This window comes from Photinus pyralis, unplaced genomic scaffold, assembly GCF_008802855.1.
Source record: "Photinus pyralis isolate 1611_PpyrPB1 unplaced genomic scaffold, Ppyr1.3 Ppyr1.4_LG4, whole genome shotgun sequence".
Lineage (NCBI taxonomy): Eukaryota > Metazoa > Arthropoda > Insecta > Coleoptera > Lampyridae > Photinus > Photinus pyralis.
Window position 1 is genome coordinate 41,556,294 of NW_022170511.1, and position 24,470 is coordinate 41,580,763.

The 24,470-nt window shown below is 34.6% G+C and overlaps 4 protein-coding genes across 4 annotated transcripts; 2 read left to right on the plus strand and 2 right to left on the minus strand.

Moving 5' to 3' along the window:
- The first annotated feature begins 234 nt into the window (after nucleotides 1–234).
- LOC116168212 (SAYSvFN domain-containing protein 1) lies at nucleotides 235–1,079 on the plus strand. Its single transcript, XM_031483914.1, has 2 exons — nucleotides 235–516; nucleotides 571–1,079. The coding sequence occupies exons 1-2, from the start codon at nucleotides 391–393 to the stop codon at nucleotides 913–915; spliced, it is 471 nt and encodes a 156-aa protein (XP_031339774.1). The 5' UTR covers nucleotides 235–390; the 3' UTR covers nucleotides 916–1,079.
- An 884-nt stretch (nucleotides 1,080–1,963) lies between these two features.
- LOC116168213 (post-GPI attachment to proteins factor 6) lies at nucleotides 1,964–9,410 on the minus strand. Its single transcript, XM_031483915.1, has 5 exons — nucleotides 9,312–9,410; nucleotides 9,019–9,223; nucleotides 8,736–8,975; nucleotides 4,555–5,862; nucleotides 1,964–3,488 (listed from the first exon to the last, which is right to left on the minus strand). The coding sequence occupies exons 2-5, from the start codon at nucleotides 9,221–9,223 to the stop codon at nucleotides 2,815–2,817; spliced, it is 2,427 nt and encodes an 808-aa protein (XP_031339775.1). The 5' UTR covers nucleotides 9,312–9,410; the 3' UTR covers nucleotides 1,964–2,814.
- A 1,939-nt stretch (nucleotides 9,411–11,349) lies between these two features.
- Nucleotides 11,350–23,678, minus strand: LOC116168014 (protein O-mannosyl-transferase 2). The gene is given in 14 exon segments (XM_031483655.1): nucleotides 11,350–11,628; nucleotides 11,674–11,839; nucleotides 11,841–12,020; nucleotides 12,071–12,219; nucleotides 12,270–12,510; nucleotides 12,563–12,763; nucleotides 12,809–13,001; nucleotides 14,621–14,727; nucleotides 22,560–22,828; nucleotides 22,881–22,989; nucleotides 23,042–23,146; nucleotides 23,192–23,276; nucleotides 23,331–23,414; nucleotides 23,467–23,678. Coding segments are annotated over 14 exon segments (2,133 nt in total). The 5' UTR covers nucleotides 23,493–23,678; the 3' UTR covers nucleotides 11,350–11,410.
- Nucleotides 17,440–19,439, plus strand: LOC116168015 (4-hydroxybenzoate polyprenyltransferase, mitochondrial). The gene is made up of 2 exons (XM_031483657.1): nucleotides 17,440–18,150; nucleotides 18,196–19,439. The coding sequence occupies exon 2, from the start codon at nucleotides 18,267–18,269 to the stop codon at nucleotides 19,362–19,364; it is 1,098 nt and encodes a 365-aa protein (XP_031339517.1). The 5' UTR covers nucleotides 17,440–18,150; nucleotides 18,196–18,266; the 3' UTR covers nucleotides 19,365–19,439.
- Nucleotides 23,679–24,470: the final 792 nt, after the last annotated feature.

Here is a 24,470-nt window from a genome sequence, read left to right on the forward strand (position 1 = left end):
CTTATTGGGTTTTATTTAATTACTGAATCAAAAATATGCTTCCAGAGACCAGAACAATGTACATTCATCAATTTTTTTGCAATAATCTGAATATAAAAAATATTCATCTCTCATCTCCCTAGATCATACGTAATACATATACAATGATATGTATTAATATATGATCTAAGCTCATCTCAAATACAATTTTATGTATATCTCACCACCGAATAAATACAACTGAAGCATGTGTGGCACTCAATTCTATGGTTGCGAATCAGCTGTTTTCTACTTGTTGAGTGTTCAATTTGAAAATGTATTCCAAAAAGTAAAAATTATGAAAGTACTTAACATTAAGAACCAGTTTGGTTTAATTTATTTACCTACAAGCAGATTTTGATCGTCTTCCAAATGGATGCTGAACAGAAATTGGCACAATACAGAGCAAGAAAACGCAGGCAGGAATATTTAGAAAGTGTTACTGGGTCTCTTCGGTCTTTCTTTACTTCGAAAGTAACCGGAAGAAATACAGTTATGGTAACTCGTACATTTATTGCAAAACATTCATTAAAATTTTCTTTCTATCGATAGACGGGAACAGTTAACGAACCTCTTGTTATCGACGGAGTATCTGATGAGGAATTGGAAGAAGATGAAAACTGTAGTTGGTCATATTTACAAATTGTAACGTACATTCTCTATTTTATACTGTGGGGCACTGTGTATTTGATTTTTATTAAGTTACAATTTGGAATTATTTATCTTATAATCTCCGCATTGATAGGTATATACTTAAACACACGTACCTCACCAAAGAAGAGAAATGAAGTTAGTGCCTATTCAGTGTTTAATGAAAATTGTAAGAGCATCGATGGTACTTTAAAAGCGGAACAGTTCGAAAAAGAAATTAGATTTGGCGCTATAGGCGTGCATTAGTAATGCCAACGTGGGTCAGTTAAATGTGATATTTTTATTACATAATATTTATTAACAGGAAATACTTTTTTATGAATATAAGATGTTGTAATTGTATTAATTATTAAGTGTATATTATTTGGGATATGACAAAATATAATACAGTTTGTAGGTAAAAGATAAAACATGTTTGGTTCGTCACAGATTTATTAACCTTCCATAACCCAACTGTAGTAGAGTTTTCACTAAAACTTGTTTTCCTTTCAGCCTAGTTCAATTATTTGTATTTTATAGCAGATGTTAAATTGAGATTTTAATTAGGTTTAGGAGTCTTTAACAGTATGGGTAGATAAAGTAATCACTTTAACGCCAAGGAAGATAAAGTGAAACAAATCATTGTGCATTCCAATGAGATCTGTCATTTTTATTAAAAATAAGACGTGGAGCACTATATAAAATGAAATTCAGAACAGAATACAAATTGTTTCCAAGAAAATCACAGGAGTATCTAAGCTTGGACATTTAAATTAAATACCTACAGCATTTTTAGAAATTTTATAATGGTTTCTATGGCTTCTGCGGTAAAATAGAGTTTTGTATTATAGATGACGATAAGTAAAGTGAAACTAACCATCGCGTGAAACATCTTTCAGTCATTGGTTAAAACAACTCTTTATTGTCTTGTATAATAAATAACTATTATGTACGACTGCTTGAAATACGGTGATTAAAGTCGCAATTAGCGGCCATAATTTGCAATATTATGGCCTAGTCCATAATGATAAAGTACAAAAGGCCGCCTGTCAATGTGACAGTCGTAGTCAGGTGTCGATCCAAGGTACATGCAAGCATTTAGAAATACTTGACAAATGCTTGACATCTGTTGTCAATGATATATAGATTTTATCATTTATTGAATTCCATGAAATTTTCTTCTTTAAGCGTTGTTGCAGTCGTACATAAAGCTTTGTATATATCGCGTACATAAATAAGCTTTATGGGAACTCACCTGGTTTATTTGTGCCTCGCTCGCAAGCTCGCTCGGCTAAATAAACGGCTCGTCCATAAAGACCCAGTTTATGTACTTACTTGATATATAAATAGCTATTATTGATTGTTAATGTTACTTTATTATACAGCTAACTCAATCGGTTCCGATAAAATTACACATTGGCTTCCATAGGAATGGACCACAGTTTTCTCTATTTCTATTTTGAATATGGAGCATGTGAACCTGCAGGGCTACGTCTTAATAAAAGTAATTGTTCCAATTAATCAACTATCTATTTCAAGAAAATATATACAAAAAGTAATAAAAATATCATATTCGTTCTAGAATTAAATTGTCATGTAAATAAATTGCTCCGAAAAGTTTGGCCTTCCAAACTTTACACTATCAATCATTTTCCTATTAATCGATCCCACACAAAGTTTAAATGTGTAGTATATAGATAAAATTTGGAAATAAATAACGAAGATCATTGAGTAGCATAAATAAAGATATTGGTGTGATAATGTCATAGTGCAATTGACAGTTACAAGAAAAGTGTCTATGTTAAATGGGAGTAAAAAATATACAGGTGAATTAAAGAACAATGGAACAAGTAGGAAAGAAGATAATTCCACAACTAGGCTAAGTGCATCTAATCACATCATTAGGACACAGACCGTGCTAGTCAAAGTTGAACTTCACAATCCTACTTATCCCACTATAAAATAACATTTTATCACAATACATTCACTTTTCTAGGGCTAATATAAATATTATCACATAAATGAACAGTCTCAAATTGTCTGGTCTGTCCATATTATTGACATGCAGAACAATTTGTAGGACATTAAGGTAACAGCTAATAAAATTACTTATATAATTTCATAACCAAACAAACAGCTTGCATTGAAATACCTACATAAATTACATTACTCGCTAGATTCCACGGAAGCTGGTAAAAACGAACGCTTGTTTGGTATTAATATAATAATGGACAATGCAATGACAATATGCCACATGCTATGCAAGTACATATAATTAGAATTTGTTTGTAAGAAAGCGTACGTTAGCAAGCCAAAAGCAACCGTGATAATGCCAATCGGAAAAATGATGCACTGATAACGCTTGCTCGGGAATCTAGCTTTCGATCTTTTATAATGGCAACACCAACTGGCAACAAGAATAATAATACCGGTTACGAAAGGAATAGCGAACGCCCATATAGCCGTTTTGTTTATTGTGGTTGTAAATGACAGCAAAATCGCACCAGTAATGTGACAAATGGAAGGCCAAGGGTGCGGTAGGTGCGCAATCGCTATAATCGTGACCCATATTGCGAGTAACCCACAAAAGAAATCTGAAAATTGCAACACTGATAAATTGACTATACAAAAACTGTAAATGTTTTCGCCAGCGTCACAGGCGTGATAAAATGACGAAAAAAATCCTGTCGAAAAATACACTACGGCCTCGACATAGTACCCTCTTCTGTATGCAATGTATGTTGCCGGAAGAAATACTACATTGCTAAGCACGAGAAGCAGGAGTTCCATCAATATAACTCCTTTTGAATTCGCTCCAGAACTGTCCGAGCAATCCCATCCTGAAACACAAGGATCTAAATAAGTAATAGCATTGGGTGCATGACAACTATGGAAAAAAATCTGTCCTCCATAATTAGTGCTATAAAAAAAGTAAGTAAATAAAACTTAAAATAGTAAAATCAAAATTTGGAAGGTTTCCCTCGCTTAAGAGATATGAGGCAAATTCAAAAAATTACCAATTTCAAAATGACCTTATATATTTTCAGAATAAGTGTACGGGAAAACACCTGTCCAGCTTTATACCAAGGCTTAAAAGATAACAACAATTAACGAAAGAATACACCTGCAAATTTCAAACAATTTAAATGTCTTAAATTAAATAAAACAATCTTGCGCGTCCATTTGGCATACATTATTCCAATCAATGAAGAAATCATCTAAGGCGTGACCAGTCTTTATCAAAAACAAAAAAAATGGTTACACAAAACTACACTTATGCGTGTTACCGTAGCAATACACTCATATACAGGCCTATTCAAAATCGAGCCACCATATGTTCAAATTTGGCAAAGTTGCGTATTTTGATGCTTAACAAAATGTAGTTTTCGAAGATCCGGAAAAAAATAAAATTTTTATTTTTTACTGAAGTTATTTAAAAAAAAGTTTCCAAATAAATAACACATTGTTATGGGCACTTTTTTCCCTCTACAAGATGCTAGTTTTAAATTTTAAATCCCACGTTTCGTCTCCGGTTAACTAGCAACTTTGTTTTTTTTATGGAAGTATATGCTATTACTTTTGTGTCATTTGATAGAGAATTTTTTTCTGATTTCAAAAATGTCATAATTAAAATATCTTCTTTTTTGTCTAGAAAATTTTGTCTTGGGTAGTGTACCTACGTAGTTTCTTGCGTTTTTACGAATTAAAAGCATTATTTCTGATTAAAAGATAGTGATATTTACATTTTTGAATCAGAAAAAAATGTTTGACATATTACAGTGGACATCTAGCGGTGCGCATTATAACAACACGTCGATTAACAGTCGACTAACGTCGCCTGGGATATTGTTAGCTTGAATGACATATTTACAAGACCTTCAGTAACTTAACTTAGGTATAACTTACCTTTATAGTGATTAGTACAAATACAGACAGAATAAGCCACTCCTTCCGAAATTAAATACACGCATTTTCCATTACTCCCACATTTACCAGAAATGCACGGAAACGAAACGGCAGCGAATAATACACTTGCGTTACACGAATCGGAAGCCTTCAAACAAGGCCCGTCGCAATTACAATTCGAGCACGCTTTGTGGTCCCGTATGTCGTTCTCACAAGTTTCAATGCAACTATTACAGAGGTTCACAGAATCGCACTCCATCTCACATTTCTGTGGACAACTATTAAGCTCCTGCCTGCATTTCTCTGTACATTCGCACGGCTCGCATTTTCCGCAGAACAATTTAAAAGTGGCATACCAGTTGCCGGCATCTGGAAAAGGTACATAAACTGTAGAGTTCTTTAACGTTCTATTTAAAATAATTGGAGCGATTGTCTCTTTCTCATCTAAAACGCACTTATTCGGCCAAGTCGGGATTTCCTTCCCGTTGTTTCTTAGACAGCCGATTATTGTCACCTGCTTGGACTCCTCTCCTATCTCTCTTGCCGCCCCTTTCTTTCTTATTCTCGGTTTAAACGCCAAACTAAACTGCAAAGTTCCCCCAATATCTGTAGCGGGATTAATATGAAATTTTAACGCTGTCATATCGTTATTGGTAATATTTACTGAGGACGGAACACTTCCATCTGTATCAGGATGCAAGTCAAACGAATAGAAAAAGTTCTCTATACTTCCTTCTCTGACTAAGTTGTACTGATTGTACGACAAATTCAAGTGCAAGTAAGGACTCGCGTAGTTTCTTAAAATGGAATGCTTATAATAACGAGTGCTATTAATATTGAGCGGGAATATCTTCGTCTCATTTGAAAATAGAAGTTGAGTATCGTTAGAGGGGTAAGTTGAGAAGCACTTAAATGTAAATGCAAATTCCGCTTCACTGTCTGTTTTCGAATCGAGGTTAAAGCTCACATAATACCAACTATCTTCGACCGTCATTATTTGTGTCTTAAAATTTTTGGTGTCGTACGCCTCTTTCGTTAGGTCCATACTGTACAATGACTCGTTTACATTGGGAATCCTATGTGATTGAACACGAAGTTTGATCTTCGTGCAGTCCACGCAGAACTTAATTTTTTTCATATGCAAGATTACGTATTCTGTGTAATCGGAAACATAAAACTTAAAAATTCTGTTGGTGCGCGGATGTAGTATGACATGCTCCTGTTTCTCGGGCACTATAATGTACGGTCGCGGTTTTTTAATCACCCATAACTCGGCATTAAGGACTGTGAGGCACTTCGCTGTGAGACCTGCAATAAAATCAGGCTGTTAGGTACTACTTGCCAGATAACTCAAGCAAAGTAAAGTGCTATAACGTTACAGCGCCATCTTGGCGAATCAAGTCAGAAATTGTACATTATTAAGGATCCTAGTTTTGTATGGTTGTCTGGTTCGTATGCGTTCGCTGTAACTCTTATAGTTAAAATCCCCAGGTACTTTTTATAGCTTTTAATTTTTATCCGTCCGTGAGTCCGTGTGCGCTTTAAATCTAGCTGATCGTGTTGAAATTTGGTGTGTTGGTACTTTGGACATTAAGCTATGACGGTATTGATTTTCGGGAAGCTGGTTCAACAGGAACAAAAGCTATAGGATAGTGAATCGGGAACAGGAAAAGCTGTGTCAAAATCGTTATTCATGTACCAAGATCGTGGAGAAAAAACTAAGAGTATTATGAATTTGATATAGATCAAAATTGCAAGGTTAAAATAAATGGTATTAAAAAAATAATGGTAATACCTTTGTTTGAATGGTAATACTGAGGATCCTTCGAAATTCTGTTGTATCGGTTTATTTTCTGTGCGAATCATGAAGCGTAATTGTTTACTGTACGTACACAAGGTGTTTTTTTTAAGATGGGCCATACGACAATGTAAAGGAGTTGAGTTATTTAAAATGGGCCATAGGGAAATTTACATTACATCAATTGTTTCAGTCATATGCCCCCAGACTGAAATCTGAAATGTAGGTAATGTTCCACATTTTGACATTTGGGTGAAAGCCTGTTGAGGGCCCAGAACAAAAGGGACAATAAAAATATATAAATAAACGAGACTGTCGCCCCGTTATTTGTGCCTCAGAATGACTTACAGGCCACAATAACTAAAAAAATTACTGGCTTTATTTTCATAAGCACGTTTTAAAATTTTTATTTTGCGAATAACCACTCGGCTGGCCTAAATTAACAGAAAATTCAAAATTTACTAGGTTTGTGAACACGCGTGGTATCTATGGTTAAAATTTCGAAGAAATATTTTCATAAATAATGAAGTTGGGACTGCGCAGAATGCGCATGCGCACATCTAATCTTTACAATATGAGATATGTTTGCCTTCATTGGAAAATGTGCTAAAAGATCAAAGCTTCACCAAATATTTGTGGTAAACCACCGACCTCACGAGACGCCCTTGGTCATTTGAGATGTTGATATATCGTAATTCTATACCGATAGACATTGCAGCATTGCAGGTTTTAAAAAACATGTTATACATAGATATGTTCGTTTAATTGATAACCGCAACATCGTCAATAGTAATAATTATATATTTTTAGCAGATTAGTAAATTACAATGGGACATTCGGAAATCTGGCTAGAGCGGGCTTAAAATTTTACAGGCCAGGGTCCCTGGCGAGCCTGGCTACGCCCCTGGTTAGGTGTGTACTTTCATGGCCCATCTTTAAAAAACACCCTGTATGATCAATTGTTGTAGAGAGTACCATAGAATTGAAAATAGTCTGTCTAAACCGCTATCGTTCAAATATTGAAAAAGCTCCGAATAAAAAGAAGTGCACGTATTGCAAAAATGTTGGACATTTAAAGGACGACTGCCGTAAACTTGCAATGCGATAGTAGTGAAGGTCCATCCAAATTTGCTAATTTAAGAAACTAAGAAAATGATCTGAGTGCTGAATTTGTATGCAGTAATTTTGAAATCGAACAATCTCCTATGTCCAGTCCAATGGTTCCCGTTCAAATCAACACACATTATGGCTACGCGTTCATTGATACTGGTGCGAAAAGTAGTGTCACGGGAAACAAGTTGGCAAGCGACCACTGAGTTTAACCTCAATTCGCCAGTCGGCGTTTGATTGTTAGTTGTAACAGGTGGTCGCGTATCACAAATTTGGTTTTGAATTTGTATTTTGGTGAAGGAAAATTTACATGTATATCGCTTCATAGGGAACGCGAACAAAAGTATGTCTGGCGATAAAGAGCGATAACAACGTGTATATTTTCGATAAAGGTTTAAGTAAATTCGGATTTGTGACAAAATTGCGGGTTACCTGCAATTTTAACAGTGTGTTCAATTTCAAAATTACTGCATAGAAATTGCGCACTCTTTGTTGGAACATGTTTAGATACTTCCTCTCGACAGGTGGGGCAGTTACTTTTCACGTACGTACCCAGAAGCATCACAACCATAGCATTTGATCTGTTGATTACTTTCTTAGTTGATGGTACCACGTTTCTTAAATTAGCAAATTTGGATGTACCTTCACTCTCGCATGCTTGGTTATATTTTGCAAGTTTATAAGCAGTCGTCCTTTAAATGTCCAACATTTTTGCAATACATGCACTTCTTTTTATTTGGAGCACTTTCATTATTTGAGAACGATAGCGGTTTAGACAGACTTATTTTCAATTGTATGGAACTCAGGCAGAATGAGGGTGTAAGCAAACAAGAACACAAGTTTCGGACGTCGAAACCAGCAACTTTGGTCAAAACTTCAGTTGATAGTTTTAGTGATTTATAGTTAAATGTACAACTGATAATAGCATAATTTGCTCTATCCTGTATGTCATTTAATACCATTTGGAAAAAATATTAAAATGTTTAGAAACATAATTACAACTGCCTGGCGAAAAAATATATACGAGATAGGTATAGGAACAACATACCTATATGAAAAGAAGCAGAATTTTACAATCTTTGCTTTTGCAAGACTTAAAAAAAATGAAAAATAAGCTAGTAAGGTATAGGAATATGCCCCATCAATCGAAAGCACATTCAATATTTAAAGTCATCAACTCATCAGTGTACTAAAAACGTTATAATTCGATTTTCAAAAATCGCTTCCCCTTAAAAATAAACCAGAAAGATTTATAATGAACTAATTGCCGTACCTTGCTGTGTAATCGCGCGTAACCTAGGATCCGTATACGCAATGAAGGCGGCGGCAAAATAAAATCCGGCATACGGTGAGGTAACGTTAATATAATGGCAGGTTTTGTTCGACGTAAACTTCAACTCCTCTATAGGACCGCTATAATTTAAAAAATGTTTCGGTAACTCGGAATTATCGGGATTAATAACAGGTGGTGATCCGGATTTTAAGTAGACATCGATATCGTTCGGCTCGCAACCTGAAAGCAAATTAAGATGGGGATAATGGGGAAGTGATCTTACGAAAAAGAGATTCTTCTATTTCTTCCGCTTCAAATTTGAATGAGACAAAATGAACATCTTCAGGTATCTTAAATTGTAATACTGCAGCATCACTGTAATCCATATATTTTATTAACAGAGTAGAATGTGTTTTGGCTACCATAACAATCTCTTGGGAGATTGTTTCTAGACATATCAGTAGTAATGTAAGCAATTCAGTTTGCATCTGCAATAAATTATTGAATGTATAAGAATTACTTATATTCATCGTAATATAACCTAAGTTCCTACTAAAACAATGAAAAATTACTTACTCTATTGTAGAATAAAGAAATAGTAATAAAATTGGTATATTGGAAATAAGAACAAAATAAAAATCATAATATGAACATAATTTTAACTGTTATTTAAAAATTATTAAATAATAATAAACACTAGCACTACTCAATTTGACATTTTTGACTATTGCGTTGCAGATTGACTACTATAAGTCAGTATATCTACTATTCATAGTTCAAATGAATTTGAAGATCTGAGAGAAATCCGTTTTATGCTCTTAAAATTGGCTTGTGTTAAATTAAAAACTGTTCTTAGAATAAACATTATTCAATTTACTTATACACGGTGTCCATTTTTCGAGTGCCACTATGGGGATCTCTCTTATCTTAAGAGATAGAAACTTGGTTAAATTAAGGCAAAGTTGCGAATTTTCGTGCTGAATAATAATCTAAAAAGAAATTTATAATATCATCAAATAGTTTTGAAAATATGGCAAAAAATCGATATTTTCTGATTTTTAACTTTTTCATGGTAAACTAATTGTACTAGACATTTCTAATTAACACACATTATTCAGACACTTTTTAATAGAGATTTCGAATATGGCATCCCGTTTTCAATAACTTTCAAGATAACGGAGAAACACGTGGCAACTTTAGTTTTTTTATGGGCGCCGTTTTGGATTTTGACATTTTGAGATTAGGTCTTTTTTTCTCTTTACAACGATATATCACACATGGTGGTTCGCTAAAATATTAATTTATTCTTATGTATTTTGTTCTAATTTGAATTATAATTTCCTTGCAAAAGGAAGGTTCAATTCTGTTCACATGAAAACCGAATTTTCTCAACCCATCTAGTTCCCTGATGCCAACGCTGCAACCGGCCATATGCATCAAACTGTCAAACTTTTGTTCACAATAAAAGAACGTTTTGTTTTTCCAAAGCACTCTTCCCAAAAAAATTAAAAATTGTATTTTAGGAAAAATGTGATACTGAACCACCATGTGTGATATATGGTCGTAAAGAGAAAAAAAGACGTAATCTTAAAATCTCAAAATTAAAAATGGCGCCCATAAGAAAATCTAAAGTTGCCACGTGTTTCTCTGTCGTTTTAAAAGTTATTTAAAACGAGATGTCACATTCGAAATCTCCATTAAAAAGTGATCGAATAATGTGTTAATTAGAAATGTCTATTACGACTAGTTTATCATGAAAAAATTAAAAACGAAAATCGTTTCGTTTTTTTGCGATATTTTCAGAACTATTGATATTTTAAATTTCTGTTCAGATGGTTATTCAGCAGGGAAATTGGCAACTTTGCCCCCATTTCACCAACCTTCTATCTCTTAAGGTAAGCGAGATCCCCATAGTGGCACTCCAAAAATGGACACCGTGTATAGAAGACGAGAAGCAAAAGCTTTCATTTGTAATCGCCGGTGACTGGTCCTTTATCGACTTGATGGTAAATAATAAAATCTTGCCTTCTGAATTATGTCCAGAATTGTAGAATTTGCAAGAAATTTCAAAAGTCAAAAATCCAAAATCTCACTTATATTCAGGGCTGGACATTAAGTCCTACCAACTTAACCTTAATACTAAAGAAATATAAAATATTTTAGAGTGACTAAATCCGAAAATTAATCAAAAACAGTAAGAAAGTTGAAGAGTGTATGAAGAAAGCAATTGGATGAAACAATGATGAAACTATTGCTGAAGAAAAGGAAGCTAGAAACATTAATTAAAACATTTCTATAATTAATAATAATTTTTATTTTTTACTATTAATTTTATTTATTTATGTTAGAACCCTTAAAACCAAAAAAACACTGGAACCGGAACTGAAAATTACTGAAGCCACCAAACCGGAACCCTGAAAAAGAATTTTTCGTAAAGTGTGGAACCAGAACCTATATTTCATATGCGTTCTGTTTATTATTTGTAATATGTATTAAGTGATATGGAAGTAATTGATTAAAATTTAGACAAAAACCAAAGATTATATAATATCTTCAAAAAGTATCTTATGTCTGTAATTTTCTCATAGCCCATATTCCAGAAAGAACTAAAAAATAAAATGCATAAAAGTCTTTATTGTATAAAAATAAGTTGTAAACATAAATCTGTGGTAATTTCAAAATTCCCAACTATCCAACCATTTTAGCCCAGACATTGTCGAATTACGTTCACTTGAACTTGGGCCTGTCATACCATACGCAAGAGGCGCAAAATTTACAAAGCTATACATTAGAATAGCTAAAAACAAACCCATCATTGTATGATAAATTGTGGTACCAATCTTTTCCGGAAAGAGGCATGGAATTACGTCCAATAAATAATCAAACAGAATACCTGAAATAGTATCTCAACCTTGTTTCTTCTCATTTCTGAAATTACCTGTTAACATTGAGTTAAATAACAACGCCGGGAAGTAGTGATGAAAGTATAGCACCCGACCCATTGCCCAGAAAGGCACATAGTGTAATGACCATGCCAAAAACATCCATGCACAAGCTTCTAAATGTCGGTTGGGTGCTTCTACTATACAAAAACACGGATTAAATTACATAACAAGCGAGAATAAATTTCGTACCTGTTAATGTTTTGACATATCCTCTTTGTTGCTTAATACTCCTTGTAATAAATACTATCACAAAAACAATCAGGAATACTAAATTACCCCACCAGATCACAGGATTCCCAAGTAGATAAATTCTATATGCAGAACCGGAAAAAAATTGGCCCTAAAATGAGTGAAACCATAATTTTCTTATAACATTGCGTCAAATTTTACCCTGTAATTAATTGGCCACTGCCAAGGACGAGATGTAACCTCTCCTTCTTTAGGTTTTAAACCCGCATTGCCTTGAAACATTACAGCGTGTGATTCGAGAAATCTTTCAATAAAGCTCGGCGCGTAGACTTTAAAACTAACGTTAGGCACTAAAATTGAAATAACTGAAAACACTTTCAAAAGTCCCAAGACTCATTACATTTTTGAAAAAAGTTCTCTTCAACATTCCATATTGCGTTAGCATCACGAAGATTCGGATTACAAGATACTTCCTGTTGCTCATAGCCCCATTTGGGCAACTGCTTGCCAGTGCTTGTTAATGCGCACGACTGTAGATAGTGTATTAATCTAATTTTACTACTGACTGTAGTAACTTCGCTACCATCAGTGCCACCGATTATCGAAACTCTCCAAATATCGTTAGCGTCACCTGTCCCATTCTGAAGAATAATTGCAAGTGAAGCAATTGAATTGTGATCAGTTAGGGTTTACCTCACCGTAGCCGGTTACTTGAAAGTGTTTCTTTGTTATTGGAGCTTGTTCTTTGTGCGAGTGTAAATTACGCTTTGTCGGCAAATGCACAAATCTGACTAAATCCCCACTTCGTACAATGGTAACTCCTTTTACATCGTTAGTGTTGTACTTATAAATAATCCATTTGTTATTGTCATCTTTATGCGTATATGTAGTTATCTAAGGATACAACTGTATTATATGCTGAAATAAATGTCGCTATACCTGCTGTTGTTTTGCTCCAATTCCGTCCGGATAGAGATGGTAGTGTGAATGTAAATAGCCTCCTCCTGTTCTGTGGTTTTTGAGAGTAACTACAGCTCCATATGCAACAAGATGAGGCATACTGGCATTGTGCAAACTGTTACCGATTAATTGCGATTGAAATGCTGAACTGTAAAACCCATCTCCATTACCACTAAAAATAAAATTAATGATTAAAGTACTACTTCAATATACTTAAAGCTACCGCATGCAAGAGAGGTAAGTAAAATTGCTTGATTGCAACGATAATTAGACTTTATAGATCACCACACTAATAGGTTAGATGGTTAATTTCGACCATTTATCTCGAGCACAACGAATTGCCATGACATTCCTCAATTACACTTTACTAATCCCAGACATTCTTTGTGCGCACGTGTGATTGTAAGCGAAATTTAAACCTACGATATGTATGGGACATGTACAGCAGACGTAGCTTATTCATTCTTTTCCATTTAAGTCAAGTAAATGTTAATTGGTCAATTCGATATTAGACAACACTAGCACATTGCACTAAAAAACTTTTTCCATATATCATTCCTCTTGAATTGAAATAAATCTACCAATTCATCTGTCTGTCCCATTGCCATTGCTCGACTATGTTGAGGACTGTTTCAGATATCTGCAGAAGAAGATATAATGACGTTATTGTATAACAAAAGAACCAGATAGGCCGAGCAATGAAGCAATTACACATGTACCTAATTGAAAGAAAAAACGACTAATAATGCATGATATAGCAAAAGGTGATTTTTGGTCAAGACTTGAATGTATCAGGAAATAATTGCACTATACAGATTATAAGGCAAAATTAAACGAATGCCAAGACAATGTATCCGATTATTTTTTTCTGCATGCAAACTTTGTACAGATCAAGAGGAAAGAGTAGTAATTTGCGACGTTGCATTTTTGATTGTCGTATAAGCTATTTTTTGGTCTCTTCGCATTTTTTTAACTGTAACTCTAACTCTTTTTGTTTTCATAATTATTGAACAAAATTTAAGTAAAATGAAACAAAAATTCATTAAAATAACTCAACAAATGAAAAAGTTAGAAGATTTTAAGTTGCGATGAGAAAAATAATTTCGTTTCAGCGTGTGACGTCACTTGACCTATTCCCATACGATGTCTGTTCGTTCGCTTAGTACTGGTAGTATTGGTTAAATATTGTATTATCAACATCATGAAACTTGTCCATTGTTTATTAAGTAGCGACAGTACTGTGAGCAACCTCAAAAGGTCTAACGTCCGGGCGGCCAGTCCATCCATCAGTTTTCACGGGTTGTCGTTAAGAAACGCGCTTGGACGTACATGCCTATGGAAGCATAAAACGCATACTTCTTTACAGCTTTCCGTGGGATTATTTTATAAGAAAACTAGTACAATTTTTGTTATCTAATTGAAATCGAAACTACGTCGATAAAATGGGTCACCCAATCACCAGCTATGGTGGAAAAACTGGTCATTAGATACAGAAAAGAAATATTAGTTGAGAAGATTCCTAATACCCCATACAATAGTCCCAATTTCCCAACACCATAAGTTAGTGCACTATAGTTAAATTCGTACAAGGTAATACATTATTATTGGTTCTACAAAGTCCGCTACTGATATGATATTACAAGACCACTATTATAACTGTAGAAAAAACCTTTGCCATGCAGGAGAAGACAACTTTCAGAATTACATAAAAGCAAAAACAATCGAAAGTACATACTTTTTCTACAGTTACACTGATAGTAGAGTACCGACTCATTATATACTTTGGCTTACCTGCGATTCAAAACTGCGAGATGTATGTAAAAAAATGTCACGTATAGTAATATGGGCCAAATAATTAAACATATTGCTCTTGCAATTAAATGCTTCAAAGTCACAGTCTAAAAAATAAGTAAATATGAAATGGTAGGTAGACAGTATAATTACAGTATTAAAAACCATGCAACTTTAACAAACGCAAGTCTACGAGAAAAGCTCAGTGTTTTCAACAGTATATTTTATAATTAGCACTAACTATTTCATGTGTATTTCCTTTTAACATGTTAAAAGTGTATTTCTGTTAAGAGCATCGACATGCAGAAAGAGACTGCGCATGCCAATGCTAAGCGCGGATACTGCAGGTGCACTAGAGGGGAAAGCTAAGAAGCAAACGCTCTCGCTATCGCGCTTGTGTTGATTACACTTCCACCCTCAATGTCGATTGTATGTGACCAACAGAAGCGCGACAGAGAGAGCGCTTGCGTCTTAGTTTCCCTCTCGCTCCCCTACAGTATCCGCGCTTAGCATTCGCATGCGCAGTTCATGTCTATATGTCTATATGGTTAAGTTTATCTTAACTATAAAAATGTCATTTTTTCATTTTATTACACTATTTCTTGCACTATTTATCTGAAAAACTGTTTGTATTTTTGGTAGCATGGATCAAGAATCAAATCCATCTTCTGTTTACTCTCACGTAAAATGTAAAGACACAATCTACCACTATACATTTTAGGAAGTCTTTGGAAAAATCGTTTTCATAGTAAAACACTTACCTATGCATAGTTGGAAATTCTGGAGAAACTAAATATTTATATTATGTTGCATTTTTAATGTGGTTTTCTGACAATTTGCAAATCGATTCAAAGAGTATGGTTTCGGCAAAGAAATTCTAGAGCAATAGTACATCATTCAAAATTCGATTAATATCATTAACAATCATTTATACTCCTGTGTCTTAAAATAGGTAACTTGTTACCATAACAAGCAGGCATTTATTTAGTAAATAAAGTTTCTCTGACGGCAAAATGATACATCCGATTGTCTTTATTTTCCCATTATTCTCAAGTGGGTGGAGTTTCAGTTGAAGATACCCTACTCCAGTGGTTCTCAAAGTTACTCGGTTCCGACCCATCTAACAGAAATTTCCAATTTCGTGACCCACCTCTTTCCGCAACTTAAGTAACCTACATTTTTAAAAATCATAAATAGCCGAACGAAATATCAAATTTATCACTTCCTATTTTTTTAATTCATGTAATCGCCCATCAGGGCCCATTCAATATTCGGGGTCGCGAGGAAATACTGCCCTATTCTATTCTTTTCCATATCCAGCTTTGAATCAGATGATAAAGTCAAGCATCTAACCCATTGGCTCTCATAATTCAAATCATATCTTAATTCTGATTTGTTTATGCCTTTATCCCACGACCATATCAATAATAAACTTAATAGTGATGTGTAGGTACAAGAAGGAAGAAATGGCCACACTTCAGCACTAAATCATTGCCTACCCACATTGCCAGTACCAAAAATGATACCATTATCGATCTTTTATGTACTTGTAGTGTTGTAACCAAACACCGGTTTCCAGCCTTGTAGTTTACCCGCCTTATGATGACCACCCTGTACTTTGATGAATTGAATTTATCCGTTTTGCAACCGTTCCTGTAGGAAATTGCAGTTTAATGAAAACAAATTACGCCGCTTGACCTCACATTTCAAGGAACAAAAGAATTTGGATATTTCATTCCGACTATTTCGATAAGTATAATTAACCGTAATTAGTTGAATGAGTTACAGTTAACAGCCTCCGATTAAGTCAAGATTACATCCGTTAGGTGCGTCCTTAAAAAATTTGAATTTTGACATCGTCCCGTTTTTTTCGACGAAGGGAAGAACGTAATTAATTAAAGAAGATGTAATTTTTGGACAGCATTAAACGAATACGCCGGCCGGTCCGGAATTTCCTACGTCCCCTCTCCGTATTTTGAGAAGTTTAGATAAAGTAAAGGGGGATAGAGAATGCCTTTGGTGGTGATTTACCGAAACTCAAGAAATTTTTTGCCTTTTGAATCTTTTTGCCTTTGGTGTTTAATCGTATTTAAATCTTTTGCATTCTGCTTTTTGCATCTTTACAAGTTACGTTTGTAAGTACCGTAATTTTGAGATTTTCCGTAAATTTATTTTGCACTCGTACCGATTAATTTTTGCTTTTAGATTAAGTTTGCCCGTCAAAAAAGTACACACTATGTTGAGTAGAATTTTTTATTACGAATCCAACGATGTACGGCACAAAAAAAAAACAAATTGTTGGTTTCAACAAGATGAGAGCACCCGCGCAGAACGCCCAAATCGTGCGAGAACACCTATTGGACAAATTTTCCATTTTACAGGGAATTTGAGAGGGTATTTTTACACGATTAGCGGGTTGTGCTCGGGTGCACCATCCTGTTGAAACGAACAGAATTTCCGTTTTATTTTTTGTGTATTTGTAATAAAAAATGCGAAGTACACAATACACTATGACTTTTTTGCAGGCCATATAAAAAAATAAAGTTGATGATATCTTTGGACGTAATCGGAATTTCCTGGTTTTCTTTAAAGCATGATAATAAGACTATTTAATTTCGCACTTGATTCCAACCTCCAACATCTATCTATGTGAAAGTTTTATGTACAATGAGCAATGAAATTTGTGAGAAGGTTAGACTGATGTTTATTAAGAAATACATTTTACTTTTAACAAATAACAAAAACAGATTAATTTATAAATGTGTAGCTACTTTGTGACCAATTTTAGTTTTGTAATGAAGTACGGGGTCCAAAGATTTTTAGCGCTTCAAGGTCCTTAAGTTCCTTAATCTGGCACTGGTTTGAATGGAGATTATATCAAAAAGAGGACCTCCAGCTACCCCATCTTCAAGTTCTTTATGAGCACCCCGTAGTCACGCTTAACGAATATCACACATTTTTGAGATTTGTTAATGAGCGTAGTCGACGCGCTGTTAAATCATAAAATAGATAAACATTTACTAGGTAGGTACTGCCTAACTCAATGGTACTGCCTCTTATAATCTTGTTTAATTTTTTTGTTTTGTATTCCATTGTAATTACTGTATTAAAAGAGTCACGTCGAAATCTAGATGCGAGTCTCCCAACTGGAGGCCTTGCTACGCCTATGCTTTCAATTAGTTTTAATTTTTTATTAATCAATTGTTATCAATAATTATCATATGACCTACGCTTGCAACTTGAAAAATCACAACAGAAGTTCGCATAAAATTAAGGTTAGGAATAGGTCTTTTATTATATTTGAGGTTATAAATATGTACGTGTCTTTATTTAAAATTGTACTACCTATCTATGATGTTGTTTTTAATAAAAAGTGCATTGGAATTTCCATAAAAGTGCTAAGTAATTACACTTTTTCCTACAGTTTCCCTTATTATCAAATTACAACCATAAAGTAGATAAGCCAAATTCATTCCTAACCTAAAATCCTTTATTGCATAATTTGTACACATTTATCGATAAGAAAGAAGGTATTTTAATTCAAAATGCGATATACCTTTAATTTCACCTTTTAGATAATTAGGATGCTAGTCTACAGTTTGAGTCTAAAGGGGCGACTTCTGTACAAACACAGCAAGTTTGTATAATGTTACATGTACTACGTAATAGCTGTTTTAAATCTTCGTTAAATAGAAAAGAAATAAAATTATTGAAGGAGCAAATTGTAGGTATTGTAAGAAGATCGTGTAAAACTTCAGTGAACGTTGTGAATGAACATAAAACGGAAAGAGTGAATAATGTGAGAATTTCTAGTCGACTGGTGGAAAGTGCGCCGAAATCTGTACAGCCATATTTAAAATTGATGAGATTGGACAAGCCTGTTGGATCATGGTTGCTGTACTGGCCATGCGGTTGGTCAATAGCATCGGCTGCGGCACCTGGAGCATTGCCAGATCCATACATGCTCCTTCTGTTTGGTACTGGAGCTGTGGTTATGCGAGGAGCAGGCTGTACAATTAATGATATGTGGGACCGTGACATCGACAAGAAGGTTGTTCGAACTCGAGAACGTCCATTAGTTAGTGGTAGTGTTTCGCTAAAGCAATCTTGGATATTTTTAGCCGGACAATTAAGCGTAGGCCTAGCAGTTTTGATGCAGCTAAACTGGTATAGTGTATTTTTAGGCGCAAGCTCATTGGGACTTGTTGTGACGTATCCGTTAATGAAACGCTATACGCATTGGCCTCAGTTTGTGTTAGGACTAGCTTTTAATTGGGGTGCGCTATTAGGGTATAGTGCCATACAAGGTCACGTCAATGGTCCCGTTTGCATACCGTTGTATGTTGCAGGAGTGTGTTGGACACTCGTATATGACACCATTTACGCACATCAAGATCGTAAAGATGATTTAATTATCGGTATGAAATCTACGGCCATCCGTTTCGGTAATAACACAAAACTATATTTGTCAGCATTCACCGTCACCATGATAACAAATTTAATAATATCTGGCGTAATGAACGCTCAAACAATGCCTTACTATGCATCTATCGCGTTGCTCTCCTCTCACTTGGCGTCCCAAATATTTATGCTGAACACGGATAGTGTAGCGGATTGTGCTTCAAAGTTTGTGTCAAATGTACATGTAGGATTGATCTTATTTTGTGGCATTGTACTAGGAAATTTATTTAAAAAAGAGGAAAACTGTAAAGAAAAACACAAAACTTTAACAGAAATGTTATAAGCTAGTCAGTGTAGGTAATTCAATTCTTGATCGCTAGGGATAGAAATAAAGAAATTAAAAACTATGAATGTGATATTTTCTTTTGTTTCTGTACATCGTTGTAGTGTTATCTTTAATTGTATACCAAAGTACACAAGGTGTACAGATAAAATGGGCTTGCGTGGGTACCTCTTATTAATGCAGATAGGAATAGGAGCTTGAAATTCCTTTAGGGAATGGAAATACCGAGGGAAATACTGTGCGATCAAAAAAGAGTTGCTGTCGTGTCACCTTTGGAAATTTTGTTTACATGAGAAATCGTATTTAAGGTGAACTTCCAAAGGCGACTCGACAGCAACTCATTTTTGATCGCCCATTAGTAACGCAGACGCTTACAATATTGAGAACCATATCACCAAAATGTTTAGCACACTCTCAATAATAAAAAAATGTGCTATTGCGCCCGTGCTTTTTTTTACAACCACAATATCAGGCAATCTTAGAAATCCATGAATACCAAGAAAAAAATGGTTCTGCCTGCATATTGTGGGAAATGCAACGGAGTTCTTCTGCATGTTACACTTTCAAGAAAATGAACATTTTAAGAGGGGCATAAATCCCAAATGTACTTATGTGAAAATGCGCTAGCCTCTCTATTACTTCTTTATTAGCGCATTTTCCAACGAAGTTGCGTGCACTATTGCAGCCACATTCTCTGTCCGCCCATCTGTTCGTTGGAGGCCTTAACTACTCCTACAGTCAGTATATTTAGTTCGTTCTTTTTGAATTCGGTAGGTATGTACCTTATAGCTGTGGCACCTGAGCCGAGAAAAATATTGACGATTAATGTGCGCATTCTTATTTATTGTTTGAAATTTTAACCATTAACCATAGGCTATAGCTATGACCTTTTGGGAAGTACTGAGCAATGCATGGAAAATGCGCTAAACCTTTTTGTGGTCTCCAAAATTATAAAAAGTTTGCTCGAATCAACATACTTTAAAATTGTGATCAGTGACGTACGTCAAGAGGGGCATATATATATTTTTTAATAGCAACCACTATTTTTTTATGACCACAAATTAGATTGATTGGGAACTTTTATCATTTTGGATATCATAAAAAACTTCTTTGTAAAAATTTTAGTTTTGAACATATATTTAGTGTTCCATACATAATTTACACTCTATATGGTGCCAGCACATTGTAATTACTATTGGTGGGTTAACAGTTTAACATTACCATTCTGTTTATTTACAATGACCAAAAGTAATCAATATTGTAGTTTTTACGGCTGTAAAAGTAAATTGCATAATTCCAGCATATTAAATTCTCTTTTGAACAATATAACACGCCAGGGATGATATTCACCCTTAAGGAGCAAGGATGGTTAAAAACGTCACATATTATCATGCTACTAAAAAATTTTTAAATGTGATCAGTGCAATTTTGCAAACAACAGTAACATAACTAAGTGGCATATGTGAAATTCAAGGATGTAATGTGTAGTGTGTGCGATTAGGTATGCCGCAAATAGTAAGAAAAATTTAAATTGTGAGCTTTATTGGTAATTAGAAAATTAAGTTAATTACGGATTCAAGCTAATTCAAGACAGCCACGAGTTCTTAAGAAAAAGACCTTTCAGTTACGGTAGAATTAAGGGGTTGTATTTTCAAACCGGCAGGATAAACTTTCAAATTAGTACAATTCACTTAAAAAGCTGCTAGAATAACCCAATGTTTATAAAGCGCTCCCACCAATACACGCCATTTTTAAATCACTTCAGCGCCTCTAGTGTTCATCTGAATCGCGAATAAAAATGGCTACTTAACAAAACACAAATTTGTTGTAATATTCGCAATTGTAACGTAAATTCTAAAACGCCTACACAAATTTTTGCTTTTACCTTTAAATGTAATTTTCGTAATTTTACTGAACATGTTTATATTGACAGAGGGCGCTTTTACGTATGCCTAAATAGTATATTTGTGTCACCTACAAACAAATATAAATAATACTACATATCTTTGTTACTAACTGTATAAGGTGCGATATGAATATGGCTATAAAAATAGAGGGTTTGCATGTAAAAAAAAACTTAGATATAATTATAACTATTCGCTTTCAATTCAATTTTTAATGTTGGTTTTTAAACTCCCTGCATTTATTTATAATCAAAATATCAACACTAAAGCTGAAACTCTTGTAAAAGGAAACCAGCTCTCATATAGAAAAAATTAGCAATTGTGATTTGGACTGCAAACGTCATTTTTTATATAAAACTTAAAATAAGTATGTCAAAAACGGATAAATTTAGGTACCTATAAGATATTATGCTGAGATTTTTTTTTATGTTTACATACAGAAAACAGATCAATTGCATGGAATAGGTGGCAATAATAGGCAACCAACTCTACACAAATTTGTTTTAAATCATAATCAACGTCTGATATCAAAACAGTGACTTGATTATTCAATGTCATATTAGTGTTAGCTATTAGTCTTTATTTTTATAATCATCATCAAATTGTCATTTTTTAACACAAAGATGAATAGCAAAGGCGATAAGGTTGAAATATTTATTTATTATCCCTCTCTTGTTCTGGACCCTCAACAGGCTTGCACTTACAGAGTGACCCACATTACACATAATGCTTTTTAGAGGTGCCTCTGCAGAAGGTCTTAAGTTGTTCTATACTACTCTGGTAGACAGAGTGCTCAAAACTAGTCTAAGGAAATTCCCATCTCTGTCACAGATGAAAACTTCTTAACTCAGTCCAGGTTTGAACACCCAACCTCCAACTTTATAGCTCCAATGCTCTACCATTGAACCACAAAATATCAGGGTGGTAACAGTTTAAGAACTGTAAAAACAGCTCCAGTTTGTCGCGTGTAATGATGGTTGCCTACAGCCATCTATTTATGCTGTGATACTAAGTATCATGACCATGCATTTGATCCGTTTTGTTTTCTAAGTGTACATACTCCATATGTATACATTTACGAAAAATTCCCTGTACATGAAATCTTATGTAAAATCTAAAAATGAAACAATAAATTGGGTGTATTCTTGAAATATGCAAGTGGGCATCAACTTCTGATATAACCGAAAGTAGGTACCACCAACTTGAATATATTTGATTATGTTGGGGTCCACTTTTTGAGATTAGATAGCTATGATTCGCCACAGTGCAATCTAATGGGCGCAATACTTACCACAGGACGAGTCAGATCACCTAGAATTCTCCATAGATCAGAAATTGTAATTAATCCCACTAACATCACAGCAAAGAGCCCGACAAATTTTACAGAAATACAGCACGACAACATCAAGCCGGTAAAAATCAACCAGCTGTACCATCTGAAGGAAAATTCTCGAGTAGAATCTGAAGACACTTTAATAGCTCCCAGAATAGATCCCATTAAGAAACACAGCAATAGGGGATCTAATAAAATGTATTGTGTCAACGTAATTAAACCCACATCTGAAATGATACACTTTAAATTGTGAACAGAGACATTTCCACTTCCATCTACCTAGTAATATCAACAGTGATGAGAATAGGGCTGCTGTTACCGAATGTGTCATTTCATCTACTATTAAAAACGACATTGGTACTATAGTAGCACCCACAGCAGTACAAAACTAAACGAAATTGCTTAGTGCGCAAGTAGAAAAGAGGCATCTCTAAACTTACCACTCTCATTCCAATATAGCTAGTATTATAATACTTATCACCCGGTTTATCAAAGGGAAAAGTTCCATCATAACCAGTTACGTAGCCTGCTAAACCGATAAGCATCTAAAAGTAGGAATGCAACTTCAATTTTTGAGTGGACTAACATACCTTCCCTAAAGGGGGATGCACATCAAAAAAGAACGTTCGATTAATATACCAGCTGCCCATTTTACCAAAGTGTGTCTCATCCCAGCTAAAAAGTGAACCTTTAGCAACTTACACAAATTTGTGTACCATCGACATTTACCAAACGTGTGCAGGCTCCTGAACTTTGTAAAATCGCGTAGCCAGCGTCAAGAAACAAATGACTCCAAACGCCAGCCACCAATTCCTGAAATTCTACTTCATTAATTCATCAGGCACCTAAGAATTGTTTTAGGTACCTTGGGTACGTTTTGTTTTCGCACATCTCGTAAACAGAATTGCTGAACCAGTGTGTTACCCTAATTAATTTTTTACCTCAATTCGAAAAGTCATAATAATTTTGAGTTTATCGTGCAAACCATGTCCCATTGGGGACAAATACCAAAAAAACACGAAATTTGTTTATGCGTGTCAGTGAACGGTAAATGTGCAGCCACACATAGCGTGTTCCATTCCAATTGGATGTATCCTACAGGGTGTCCAGCGACGAACGTATTTATACTACAAAACTTATAAAACTAAACAACTTTCCTCAATAACATTTTGCTATTGTAAGGTAAACTTAATTACGTGATTTATTTATTTACAATTAACTAACAATAATTTTAACTGTAATTATTATTTCTCACTAATACCATTGTTTAATGAATAAACAAAGCTAATACCATTGTTGGTGTGTATAATCAATGCTAATACCTACTTTATAACATAAAACGAGCGGGAACTTAACACTTCACTTTGCATCGATATTAGAACTGACCAATTAAATTAGGTGTCCTTCAGGAGTTTTTGTCAATTGAAACTAGACATAGGAAATCCCTGTCTACTTTTAAATGAATATCACTGTATATAACTGACCAGCGCTAAGGAGGTAATATGAGCGCGACTCGCGTGCTATGCTATTTCCCACCACCGTTATATTCTCCCCTTATTTTTTACTCGTAGGTCTGTGCCCATAGACATAATTGTGTATTCTCATATGTCTATGTCTGTGCCTAGCTTAAGTGGTTATCACGAACCTCTTAAATTTTTTTAAGACCGGCTTATACAAAAGAAACCACCACCGGTAACTTTGGGAATGGTTCTGTTTTTTTTCTATTACTTAAAGATAACATAGCCATTTTATATGTATATATCCCTACATGTAGGAATTTTTATCTTTTAAGGGTGTAGAGATGAGGGACACTTGCACTTACACAAGTCTGTCTTCTCCAATTTCTCTGCCCCAGTTGCGTGGAATTTA

Excerpts from the sequence above, each read along its gene's own strand:
- LOC116168213 (XM_031483915.1), bottom strand. The coding sequence starts at position 9,223 with ATGCAAACTGAATTGCTTACATTACTACTGATATGTCTAGAAACAATC. Across the intron at positions 8,976-9,018 it reads AATAGAAGAATCTCTTTTTC|GTTGCGAGCCGAACGATATC; the intron begins GTAAGATCACTT and ends ATTTGCTTTCAG. Across the intron at positions 5,863-8,735 it reads ACGCGCGATTACACAGCAAG|GTCTCACAGCGAAGTGCCTC; the intron begins GTACGGCAATTA and ends ATTTTATTGCAG.
- LOC116168015 (XM_031483657.1), top strand. The coding sequence starts at position 18,267 with ATGTTACATGTACTACGTAATAGCTGTTTTAAATCTTCGTTAAATAGA.
- LOC116168212 (XM_031483914.1), top strand. The coding sequence starts at position 391 with ATGGATGCTGAACAGAAATTGGCACAATACAGAGCAAGAAAACGCAGG. Across the intron at positions 517-570 it reads CCGGAAGAAATACAGTTATG|ACGGGAACAGTTAACGAACC; the intron begins GTAACTCGTACA and ends TTCTATCGATAG.